The sequence below is a fragment of the Carlito syrichta genome, unplaced genomic scaffold, assembly GCF_000164805.1.
Source record: "Carlito syrichta isolate Samal-C Ts95f unplaced genomic scaffold, Tarsius_syrichta-2.0.1 Scaffold308163, whole genome shotgun sequence".
In the NCBI taxonomy this organism is placed as follows: Eukaryota; Metazoa; Chordata; class Mammalia; order Primates; family Tarsiidae; genus Carlito; species Carlito syrichta.
The window spans coordinates 40469-53015 of record NW_007252259.1 but is presented as its reverse complement, the minus strand read 5'-3'; the positions used below and the strand labels follow the sequence as shown (position 1 = coordinate 53015).

General features: G+C 38.3%; 1 gene segment (V, D, J or C); it reads right to left on the bottom strand.

Annotated features, from left to right (window-relative positions):
* Window positions 1–4933: 4933 nt before the first annotated feature.
* LOC103267561 lies at window positions 4934–5586 on the bottom strand. The segment is given in 2 exon segments: window positions 4934–5292; window positions 5517–5586. Coding segments are annotated over 2 exon segments (411 nt in total).
* Window positions 5587–12547: the final 6961 nt, after the last annotated feature.

Here is a 12547-nt window from a genome sequence, read left to right as displayed (position 1 = left end):
TTCGGTATTTATTCCTAGAAATTAGGTATCCAGTGTCCTATGTTTCCCCTTACTCAACTCACACTATGTCTATGAAAGCTGCAACATTAATGATGTTCATAAAAACTTTGTCTACAATACTGGATAATTTGAAATAATGCCAAAAGGTATTCCACCTTTTAAATATGTATCTATATAATGAAAACTAGACAGTCATTTAAAATTGTCCTCAATATATGTTTCCTGGCATGAAAATACTTATACTGTTTAGAGACACAATTATGTTAATAAATAATGAAGACATTATAAGCCCCATCAATAGAAAAATATAGTTTTCTATGTACATAAGAAATTTTGAAACATGGTAATACTTGTCTAGGTGGTAGAGTTATGGGAATATTCTATGGGAAAGTGTTTAAAGCTTCTAAGTTATCTAGAATTAGCATGCAATTAAATTAAAATTTTACTTTAGTTTAAATTTACAACTATAACTCTGGATTCTGCATTGCATCTTTTGTGAAAGAAGCAACTGACAAAGATCAGAATGTCTGGGTTCTGCTCCTAGCTTCCATCTTGTTATAGATGATGCTTTGAGTAAGTGATACCATTGGCTTTGGGACCCAATTCTCTCACTTATAACATAAGGGTCATAGTCTAGATCAGTATTTCCTAAACTGTGATTGATACAGGAGGTCATGTTAGGCAGTCCACAGAAAACCTTTTCAATTGTTACATATATAATGCTATTTTAATTTGCACTGGGAAAAAATATAACCAGTAGCAATTCAAATATATGGTTTATATCATATATATGGTTTCATAGATAGTATTTTTCAAGTCTATGTATTAGCATAAAAGTCAATTTAATATTAAATTAAGTAAATAATGATATAGGTGATACACAGATACAGAAAATGTCATGAAGATATAAACAAATGGATAAAATGCTGCTGATAAGAGTGCAGCTTGGTGAAAACTTCCTTCATTACTCAGAACCTCCATCACAAAGGGGTCTGCTCTTTTAAGTAAAAGGCAAAGAAGTAGAAGAAATCTGTGGGTAAACCGGCCCAGGACCAGTACAATCTGCAGTGAGAAATGAAAAATCAGTAATAGCAAGAGGAAATTAAATCCAATATAAATTCAGATGAATCACTTAAGAAAGATGGTAGAATATTTTTCACTCTGTTCAGAGGCAGAGATTATAAATAAAATACTCTCCATAAATAAAGAAAACATCTTCGCTCCCATCCATAAGGCTAACCCTGTGTCAAGAGACCCAGCTGTGGGTTGTGGTACAGGCACCAGGTGCTTAGAGAACACTGTGCCCCAAAGCACAGAAGTACATGGCTGAATCTCCAGGATGAAAGGCTGAGATATTATAAATACTATATGACTTTTCTTTTCCAAGCATTTCTTTAACATTTGTGTCTCCCTGCTCTTTCTGGCCTGATTGAGTTAAGGCCAAAGATACAAGTCCTTTCCCAGGATCCTGCCGGAACCAGTAGAAGTTAAAGAACGATCTCTCTTGATAAGTGCAATTAAGAATGGCGTGTGTTCCCTCCAGGATACTCAGATATGAAGGACTCTGCTCCAGTGTGTGCTGGTTGTTCACCCCTGTTTAAACAGAGAACCACAGACAGATGAGATTCATTAATGCCTGACTATTTTGAGAAGATATAATCTCTTTTCAGAGACCCACAAGCAAGCATGGAGGCTCTAGCCACACATTTATAACTTTCAGATTTTTGGAAAAGATACTACAGTCTTCTCTTTAATTTCATGTTTCCAAAGCCCACCAACTCACCGTACAGCTGCCCCCAAAAAATCACAAATGAGACTCCTAAGAGTTTCTCCATTTTTCTATCCATCAAGTGCACTGAGCACTCTGGTTGAGGTCCGGTAGTCCACAAACACTACCAAGTTAAATAGTTTGTTCTCTGAGGGCATATGCATAATTCTGTTGCTTTGAAACTCTCCAGCCAATCAAAAACTAGCTCCACTGCCCTGTGCACAGATCACACAGCTACCCTTGATCTCTGAAGAAATAGTAATGAAACAGGTCACACCAGGATTGTGTGCTGATTTGTTGGAGAGTTGCACCTGCTGTTGTCCCCGAGATTGTTCTCTTTCCTTTTATCTTCTATAAGACTTCTTAAGTATCTATCTTGTACAAGTTATAAATTGAATAACAAAAAAAAATTCATCCCTCAACGAAACCTAGAAAGTTTATTTTCTCCCCCTTCCAATACAGAAGTCTGTTAAATGAGCTCCCAGGCATGTATCTAGTTATTGGCACAGTATCTCATTATAATAATATTCAAGACCTGCTCCATCAGACTTATGTGGGCTCATCTTAGAATTTACAATAAGATATACCAGAAGCAAGAAAGTTTCATTTTCTGGGGAGGGTGGATTGGCAGCTGAGGGAAACTGCTAGGGGAGGGAGAGTCATACCTCATTAACAGAGGTACCTGCATGATCAATGTTTGTATACCTAACCCTGAATTGTACCCCACATCTTTGTAATAAAAATTTTTTAAAAAATAAAAAAGGAAAACATTAAAAAAAATAGTTTCATTTTCTGTGCATAAAAACTGAGATCAAGAACCATACAAGAAAGCCATTAGAATCAGTTCAAATAATTGGATGGGAGAAGGCCAACATGAAATAAAGGGTGACTCACAGTCATAACCATAGTTAAATAACATAATCAGTAGCTGGAGGGTGAAGAAGTAAGCCTTAATCTATTTTTAAGTTTTCCTGTTGTTTTATCTTGAATTGTTTTTGTTTTATTATCCCTTCTACATCCAAGACTAAATGCCATTTGTTGAAAACTTTTTCTACTAATGCCATTCAATCATTTAAGTAAGGTCACATAATTTAGTTAAATCTTTACAACCATGGGATGAGATTTTTTTTTAAACAAATTTTTAAAATTTTTATTTTAAAGATGTGGGGTACAATTCAGGGTTAGGTATACAAATGTTCATTATGCAGGCACCCTTGTTGATGAGGTGTACCCCCACCTCATCCCCTGGCAGTTCCCCACTACTGCCAATCCCGTTCTCCCCAACCCCCTGGCCGTTTCCCACACTGCCAATCCTTTTCTTATAGTATTATGATAATTGTTCAATGTCTGCTTATGAGTAAGAACGTGTGGTACTCAGTTCTTTGTTTCTGTGACAGTTCACTCAGTATTATAGATTCTAAATCCATCCAAGTTACATGGTGTATGTTCTTACCATTGATGTGTAGGTGCACTAAGTTTAAGCAATTTTGTCCATGAACACATAAGTTAGTAAGTGATAGATATAGCACTTTAATGTCTATACTTTAATCTCCCACATGAAATCTGCCAGTCATTAAAGCAAGAAAGGGAAATGCAGATATTGGAACACAAACTTCAAAAGATATTCCTGTAAAGTGAAGTGAACACTATAGACAAATCTGGACTCAAACCTCATGAGGGAAGGACTTTTGTGTCTGCATGTGTCTGTATGTGTCTGTGCATTACTCTACTGCTTCCACCAACAAAAACACCTATCACTTGTTACTTGTTTAATAAATAATTATATAATGAATAAATTCTATGTAAGTCTGTGCAAGACCTAACTAAATATGCCATTTCCCCTTTGTCTTTCTGTGTTGCAGTGGTTTCCTTCTAAGAATACCTTTAAAATGTATTTGTGCACATACTTGGGATTTCACCTGTTGGTTAAGTTTTCATGCATTTTATCGTGTTCCTCAACAAATTTAAAATTAATACTTTATGCAAGTCTGCTGCAGAAGAAAGCTGATCTTTAATTTCTTCACTCCAAAGACTTGGAAGGAGGTGTAGGATAGGAAGAAATGTCTGATTTCCTAACACATCCAGGCTTACTTTTAGCTCCAGAATTCAAGGCATTTGGAAATATGGTCACAAGCAATTAACAAGTAAACTTTATTACAACATCCTGGAATGTGTGATCATTTTAAAATATTTATTTCTGCAAGTTGATAATGACATGTCAAATTTATTCCTTCAAATTTTCTTAAGATTTTTAAAAATAAATTTTATTTTGCCAGAAGCAAAACCTGTGAACTACAGAAAATTAAAAGTACAGAAGACAAGAAAAGATTAAAAAATTTAAAAATTCTATTCCCACAACCCAGAGATTACTATTTTAATAACTTAGTATACATCTTTTCTGTTTTTGGTAGTTGATATCTGCCTTTCAGGTAAATATTTACCTCATTTAATTCTCAAAGTATATATTCACATTTCTCTAACTATTCCAAAACGGAATTTCACAGCTAATTTGTGCAAACCAGTGTTTACAATTGCATGTAGGCATTCTTTCCCTTATATCTTTTCTATAATATGAATGGTTGAAGAGCCAGACACAGATGTTCTTCTGTCTTTGAGTGACCATGTCTGCAGGTGTCCACTGGCAAAACAGTCTAAACAGAAATGTCCTCCAAAGAATCGGTGATGGAAGGTGATAAAGAGTTGGAGAGATGCCTTGATATGGAACATGGCTAAATTGGCAAAGCAGATTTCTCCCCACAGTATGCACCTGAGAACTTGGCACAGGATGCTTTCTGAAAACTTGAAAAGTCATGATATGAGGACTGGATATCTGTAAGGGGGGAGCAATATCAAGATATTGGCATCGACCACATTAACTTGTTGCTCTTTCAGTTAGTTGACATTCTACTGGTAGCCAGAACTGGAAAGAACGGTCTCTCCCTTCCAACCAAAGGTATAATCTACTTTAGTGGCAATAACAAGCATGAAAGTCTTGTGCTAAAGAACAGCCAGATGTAGTAGTTAATTGTATGTGTTGAGTAAAGATATCTTTATGCTCTGTAGACCTCTAGGCTCAAGCCCAAATCTAATCATGACTAAGAGAGAAATACTAACTCGCTTGTGAAATTATATTTTGCGTTAAAAAATAATGTTCTACTCAAACTCCTAAGCTTCCTTAACAGCCTCCAGGTGCAGGTTTGGGCACTGGCTGCAAGTGCCTGGGGAGCACAGTGCGCCCACCACACAGATGTAGGATGCTGAATCGCTGAGCTGAGAGGCTGTGAGGTGCAGAGAGCTTCGCTTGACGCTGGCATCCAGAGTTGCTGTGTACCTTCCATTCGACTTTGTATTCTCACCAGAAAACATGACGGTCAAGAGAACAGGACCACTCTCAGTATCTTGTCTGTACCACCTTAAGTTGTTAAAGGGGCTCACTGTATAATTGCATTGAAGAGTGCAGTTGTCTCCCTCCAGGGTGATCAGGGATTGAGGACTCTGCTCCACTTGGTTTTTGCCACTCACCCCTATTCAGAAAGCAAAGTGAAACTTAAGAGATCAATCATCCAATCTGAATACTTTCTAATTTGCCTCCCTTCTTCACTCTACACAATTAATCCCAGGTAAACTATAAAATGACCCATTTTCTTGCCTCCTCCTACCCCAGTAGACTACACCTTTGCCCCAAATTCTAAGAAAATGTTTCCTAGATTTGTTGTGGCAACCTGGCCAAAACTGTCTACTAACTTACTACAAAAATAAAGCCACAAAACCACCAGGCAGATCCTCAGATGCTTCTCCATTTTTATTCTGCAGAGCTCTGCTTCTTCTTAGGGCTAATGTGCTTCAACATATTCTCTTTTCTAACATTAAACAAAAGGTTTTTCAGAAAGTATGAGCAGCCAATCAGAGACCAGATGTAGCTATTCCATACACACTCACATCTACAGGCATGACTAATGTAAACACTGCCATCTTGGGGTCAGAACTACAGTTGCCCAAAACCTTTAAATAAGCTTTCTGCTGTTTCTTCCTCAACATTTGCAGCATGATATGGAAGCCCCTCTATGTCTATTAAAACATAGAAGATTAGTAATTAAAGCATTTATTTGAAGACGTCAGTCTGAATTCTGGCTCTATGTGATATTGGATAGGAGAGTTAACCCTCAGCTTTTTCACCTGAAAAAAGGTGTAGTTACACTTACCTAACAATTTTTGGATGATTTAAAAGAGATGATTCATGTAAAGGCCTATGATAGTGATTAACATGAACCTATTCCTCAATTAAAATATAAGCTCGCTTAGGATAGAGATTTTTATCTGTTCTATTCTTTGCTATATTATTAGTTTCTAGAATACTGCCAATGAAGAAATAGGCATGTAATAAATTTTTTCTGAATGTGTGAATGGTAATTTTTGCCCTGGTAATGATAGAGTTATTTTTTCGTTCATTATTAATTCAACAATTATCTTTTAAAGGCCTATTGCTTTTCAGATGCGATAATAAGTGCTGAGGATAAGCAAAGTCCCTGCAATCATGGAGTTACAATCTAATGAGCAAGAAGACAGCGTGTTTGAACACAGATAATGGTGGCTGGTAAGTGCTGAAGCTTGTGAAAATTTTCTTCTTATTGCTCCTATTTTTCAGTGGAATAAGTAGCCAATGAACAGTTGAGAGTGTAGATATATGAGAATACATTGTAAGTTTGAGATTTAATGTACAGAGAAGTTTTAAAAAAGAATGGAAATAGATAAACCAGACAAAATCAAAAGAAATCTGATGTATTATACTCATATAATACAAAGCAGGCTGTGAGAAAAAAAATTACTAAAAGTAAAGAAGATGTGATTGCTAATTTTATGTGTCTACTTGGATAGATCACAGATTTTTTTTTTTTTTAGATAAAATTGACATTTGAACCGGTAGACTCTGAATAATGCAGATTACTCTTCATAATGTGGGCGAACTTCCTACAATCAGTGGAAGATCTTAAGGGAAAAATACTTAGAAAGAAGAAATTAAGAAACTCTGCCTCCACTTCATACTGCCTTCAAACTCAAATGGCAAAATCGGCTATTTCCTAGGTCGCCAACATAATAGCCTGCCCTGAAGAAGTTGGACTTACCAGTCCCCACAATTGTGTGAAGGAATCCCTTAAAATAAATCTCTCTCATATACAGCTATAGGCACATCTACATATGAGGAGACCCTCAAAAAAAAAAAAACAACAATCTTTGGCGGTGTGCCCCTTGTAGTACTGGCTTCCTCCACTAAGTAAGTGTTCTAGGAACCCAGCAGCATCAGTGTACCAGCTAGCATTGTTATGAGAGGTTGTGTTCGCCTTCAGTGAATATTTTTATTAGAGATTCTTTCATTGTATTTGCCCATTTCATGATGGGTGATTTACTAGTGCACCTGCCCATACCACACTGAGTGTTCAGTAGTTTTTGACCAAAAACAGCATGACTCCTGTTCCTCACCCTCCCTATTCACCTGATCTTACCGCAAGCAACTTTATTTGTTTGTTTTCCTGGGTGAAAAAAAGATCTCAGTGGGAAATGTTTGGTGAATGTGGAAGAGATGAAACAAAAAACAGCAAAAGCACTAAAAGGCACCAAAATGAACAAATTCAGAAACTGTTTTGAGCAGTGGAAAAACTGTCTAGATAGGTGTATTGCATCAAATAGAGAGTACTTTGAAGATGACTGAAGTTTAAACATGTAAGAATAAATATACAATATTTTATAAATTCCAGTTTTGGGGGTCCCCCACATAGATATAGATAGATATATACACTGATATAGGTAGATATAGATATAATAGTCTTAAATCTTAAATCTGCAAGAACTGAAAATAAATTCATTGTTTATAAGCTTATTTACTTTTGTGAACTGTTTTAATTCACAATAAAATGATTTTTAAAATGGTAATAGTGATGGCATTGTGGCCCAAAGAAATAGTTACTCCCTCAGAGATGCTTACTTTAGGAAAAGACTAGAACACAGAATCAGTTCAGCAAAGTCAAGAAAGACAAACAAAAAAGGACAGAAGATAGAGGACAGAGAGAGAGGCAGAGGGAGAAAGAGAGGGAGAGGTAGAAAGACGGAATATTAGTACAACAGACCTGTCCATATAGATTCTGCTTAAATTAGGGACATTATGTTTAAAATATAATCAATTTTCAATAACATCTTTGGAGAACTATGATAGTTACTACAATAGATATATCCAAACCTCATCAAGAAGCATATGTGGTAACAGAAAAAAATTCAAAAAAAAAATCTTCCAAACAACAGCAACCCAAACATTGAAGGGGTAATAAATTTCAAGGCATTTCAATAGCTGAAATTGTCTGAATGCTAAAAATAAGTCTGACTTGTTTGATTTCTCCTCCTCAAAAAGACAAAGAATATACGAAGTTGTCCTTGTCTTTTAAGATTAGTTGTCTCCTTCTCACTTGATGGACAATTTGTAAACAAGGTTGTCTACTGCTTTGTCTGCATCTTCTCAACTCAAAGAAACTGGCAGATTTAGGATAACAGGCAGATAATTTACATTGCCTGAAATGACATCTCACTACACACTCTCATGAAGTAGAGGAGTAGTTTATCTCTTTCTCCTTCTCTAATAACATCCCTTCTACTCACATAGTATTCCTTTTATTTATTTCTAGTAAGGGCTCAGGGGTGACTGGCTATATATTACTTTCATATTCAGTAATCTATTGGCATGATTCCAGCACTAACAATAAAATATACACTTTGGATTCTGAAAAACCAATGCCTAGGTTAAAAACCTAAAGGGGGGAATAAGAAACACGGAAAAATAGACAAGGACAACACCTGAAGGCAGTGAAGAAATATGAGTTAAAGAATGGATGTTGATCTGGAGTAGCTGCCTATAATATTTAAAAACAAAAATAATCTGAAAAACTAAAAAAAATATATAAAATTCTATCATTCTGAAAAAGTATAAATTTTTAAGCAATACTTCTAACTCATAATTCATGAAAAAATTTAATAAACTTGACTATATTGTATTTTTTAAATTCTGCATGAAATAAAAGATCATAAAGTCAAAAAGATAATAAACTTTAAAATGTATACATACATATATATGTCCATCATATAACAAGTTTTCTTAAAATAATGCTCTTTAAATTTTATATTAATAAGACATTAACTGGTGATTTCTATTCAACATGTAAAGAACTTGAAAGTTACCACTCAATGCTGGCAAGTAAAAAGCTGAACAGACTAAGAAATCACCATTCTTCCTGGATCTATTAGAAAGGCAAAGACACAAGGCATGCCACTGCTCTCAAGATTGGAGAGACAGGTGAGTATAAGGAATCATGGCTTACTGGAGCAAAGACTCGGAAGTAGAAACATCCATGGGAACCACTGATGAGGTAGAAAACCTGAACTGTAATTAAAGAATTGTGGTATGCTTAGAACAAACAGGTGCGAGAATAAATATTTCCAGGGCATCTGAGTCATGAAGAAACCTCCACACTTTTGAGAGTTTTATCCTCAGAAACTTGGCCAGGTTCCCATGGTAAATATCAGAGAAAAATCCTCTCATGCTGCCAGGAAGGGTAGGGAAAATGACCCATTTTGAAATACACTAGCACACTCTGTTCTTCTTTTTTTTTTTTTTTTGAGTTGGAGTCTCACTCTGTCGCCCAGACTGGAGTGTAGTGGCTGCTCCCAGCCACCACAGCCTCGACCTGCTGGGCTCCAGTGATCCTTCCACCTCAGCCTTCCCAGTAGCCGGAACTACAGGCGCATGCTACCATGCCCAGCTAATTTTTTTATTTATTGTAGAGATGAGGTCTTGCCTGCCCAGGCGGGTCTCAAACCCACGGGCTCAGGCAATCCACTCACCTCAGCCTCCCAAAAGCACGGGATTACAGGCTGAGCCACTGAGCCCGGCTTATTAACAAGGTATGCCCTCAAGAGAAACTAATCAACCAGAGCTTAGCCTGCTGGAGTGTTTCAGAGCTTAACTGACCTGAGAGAAGGTAAATACCCAACTCCAGTGCACTATATAATCTTGTTCCATGTAAAGGATGTATGGGGAGTTAGGGAGACTTAGAAACACTAGAGAAATTTACAGCCTAGAGGCACAGGATCACTAAAATATAAAGAAATAATAGTAGAACTTTAGAACACTTCCTCATCTCCTATATCTTACCATCACATCACTAAAGGCCTATTTACAGCAGTTTCTTTTTCCCAGGACATCATATCTGGCTATCAACTACAAAATTACAGGACATATTAAAAGGCAAAAACACAACTTGAAAAAACAGACAAACATTGGAAAAAGACATGTCAAGGGTGTTGGAATTATCAGACTAAGAATTTAAAATAAATATACTAAGAGTTCTAATGGGTGAAGTAGACAACATGCAAGAATCGATGGGCAGTTTAAACAGAGAGTTAGAAGTTCTAAGAAAGAACCAACAAGAAATGCTAGAGATTAAAACACTGTAACAGAAATGAAGAATGCCTCTGATTGGCTTACTAGCAGACTGAACACATCTGAGGAAAGAATCTCTGAGATTAAGGATATATCAGTGGAAATGTCTAAAACTGAAAATCAAACTGAACAAAGACAAAAAAATCCAAGAAAAATATCCGAAAACTGTGAGACAACTACAAAAGGTTTACACATAAGTGTAATGGGAATAACAGAAGAGGAAGAAAATGAGAAATGAACAGAATACATATTTAAAACAATGAGAATTTCTCCAAAATAATGCCAGACACCAAACTACAGATCCGGGAAGCTCAGAAAACATGTAGCATGAGAAAAAAACTTTCTTACCTATAAAGGGACCAACATAAGAATTATATGTAACTTTTCCTCAGAAACTATGCAAGCAAGAAAAGAGTGAATTAAAAATTTAAAAGTATTAAGAAAAAAAACCTAAACTTATGTACCCTAAGAAATTATCCTTCGAGGTAGCTCCGGTAAGATGACGATGGCACAGGTGGGACTGTGAGATTCTCTGAAAGTGAGTTCCCATAAAGACTCTTACTTTCCTTCCCCCCCTCCCACTACCACCTGCTGAGAGGCCTGGAGATTCTCGGTCCGACGCACGGCTGGCTACTGCAGCCCCTTTGCCGCTGCTGTTCCACCCCAGGCAGCCCTGGGCCCTGGCAGAGTGGAGCTTCCAGCTCCCTCCCCGGCAACACTGTCTCACCCGGCCCCAAGCCACCTACCACCGCCAATGGAGGCCCTTGGATACTGCCTTGTGGAGATCTTGGTTCTCTTACTGGCTACACTGATCTGCCTGGTGCTCAGTCACTGCCAGCTGCCTCCCTGGCTGGGCGCCCAGCCCAGTCTCTGGCCGTGGCAGCCCAGGAAGGCCCTCCATGCCTGCCCCTCGGAACTACAGGCTCGATTCACTGCTGGGGCGCCCCACCAGGCCCAAGGCCACCACTGCCCACACAGGCCCCCCGCACCTGTGCCTCTGGGCTCTATGCTGCCACCTGGGCTGAAGCACCCAAAGCCATGGCCAGTGCTCAAACCTTGGAGTTCCGGCTGCCCTGGGTTCCAGGTCCCACCCAGCCCCATCTCAAGCCACAGTCAACCAGGGAGGCTCTAAGCGCTTGTCCCTCAGAGATACCAGCTCCATTCCTGACTGAGTGCCCTGTGGGGGACCCAAAGCCACTGCCACCACCCACCACCCGCCCTATCCACAGACTGAACCAGTGGAGAGAAAGGACAAGTGGAGAGAAAGGATTGGTGAAAGAAGACCCACCCAGTGCAACCATTTTCCAGGCAGAGATTTGCATTGCCCCGCCCATCTACGAGCAGCCTCCACCTTGGTTTCTAAGGTAACCTTGCCAAACAGGAGACAAAAGGCCCTCCCCTATGCTGAATCAGACTCAGTCCTGTGGCAGACCTCTCAGGCAGCAAGCCAAGGGAACCAACCCAACCTATGAGTAAGTCTATCTGCCTGCAAAGAGGAGAGGCTAGAGATCAGAGCTAACTGACTTTAGACACTCAGGAAAGACTCCAGAGCTAGTCTAGTTTCTTATTTTGATTTTTGATTTTATTGTTTTGACTGTTTTTTCTCACTTTTGCTTGCTTTTTGAGTTAGACCACATATTTGTGCTGGAGAAAAGCACATCAAAAGGCATGAATTTATTGGACTGTCTTTGTGTGATTACCGGTATGCTTTAGGAAATCTTTGTTTGTTTCTTTGTTTGTTTCTTTGTTTGTTACTCTTTTCTGGCCTTGTGTCTCTTTTCATTCATTAGTTGGTATGTATGTCTGTTTTCCCTCTCACTCTTCTCTCTCTCCAACTTCCTCTTGACCCCCATTCTTCCATTATTTTCCTTTTTCTTACCTCCTTTGGTTCCAGGAAGCAAACCTAAACCCCACTGCATGGACAGATTGTAAGACAGTGGAAAGTGGATTCCAGTGTGCCCATACACCTGTTGGTGGATACTGGGATCTAGAGATAGATTCTGAATCACAGATTTCCCCTCAATTAAACACCAAAACTGCAAAAAGTATAGCCCCAACCCACAATCCAGCCTCAAAAGTGAACCAAAACCAGAGGATGCTCATAAGGAAGAACAGGAGATTGAACAAAAAGAAGTAAAAGCAACAGCAACCCCACATCCCCTGAAAAGCAGAATTAAAGAAGGGGAGGGAAAGGGGGAGAGAAAAATCTCTACAAATGAAAAAAAACCAAAAGAAGAATATGGATCTCTCACAGACCTCTGGGAGGTCAGACACTGAGAAAACTGACTTCGGAGGGC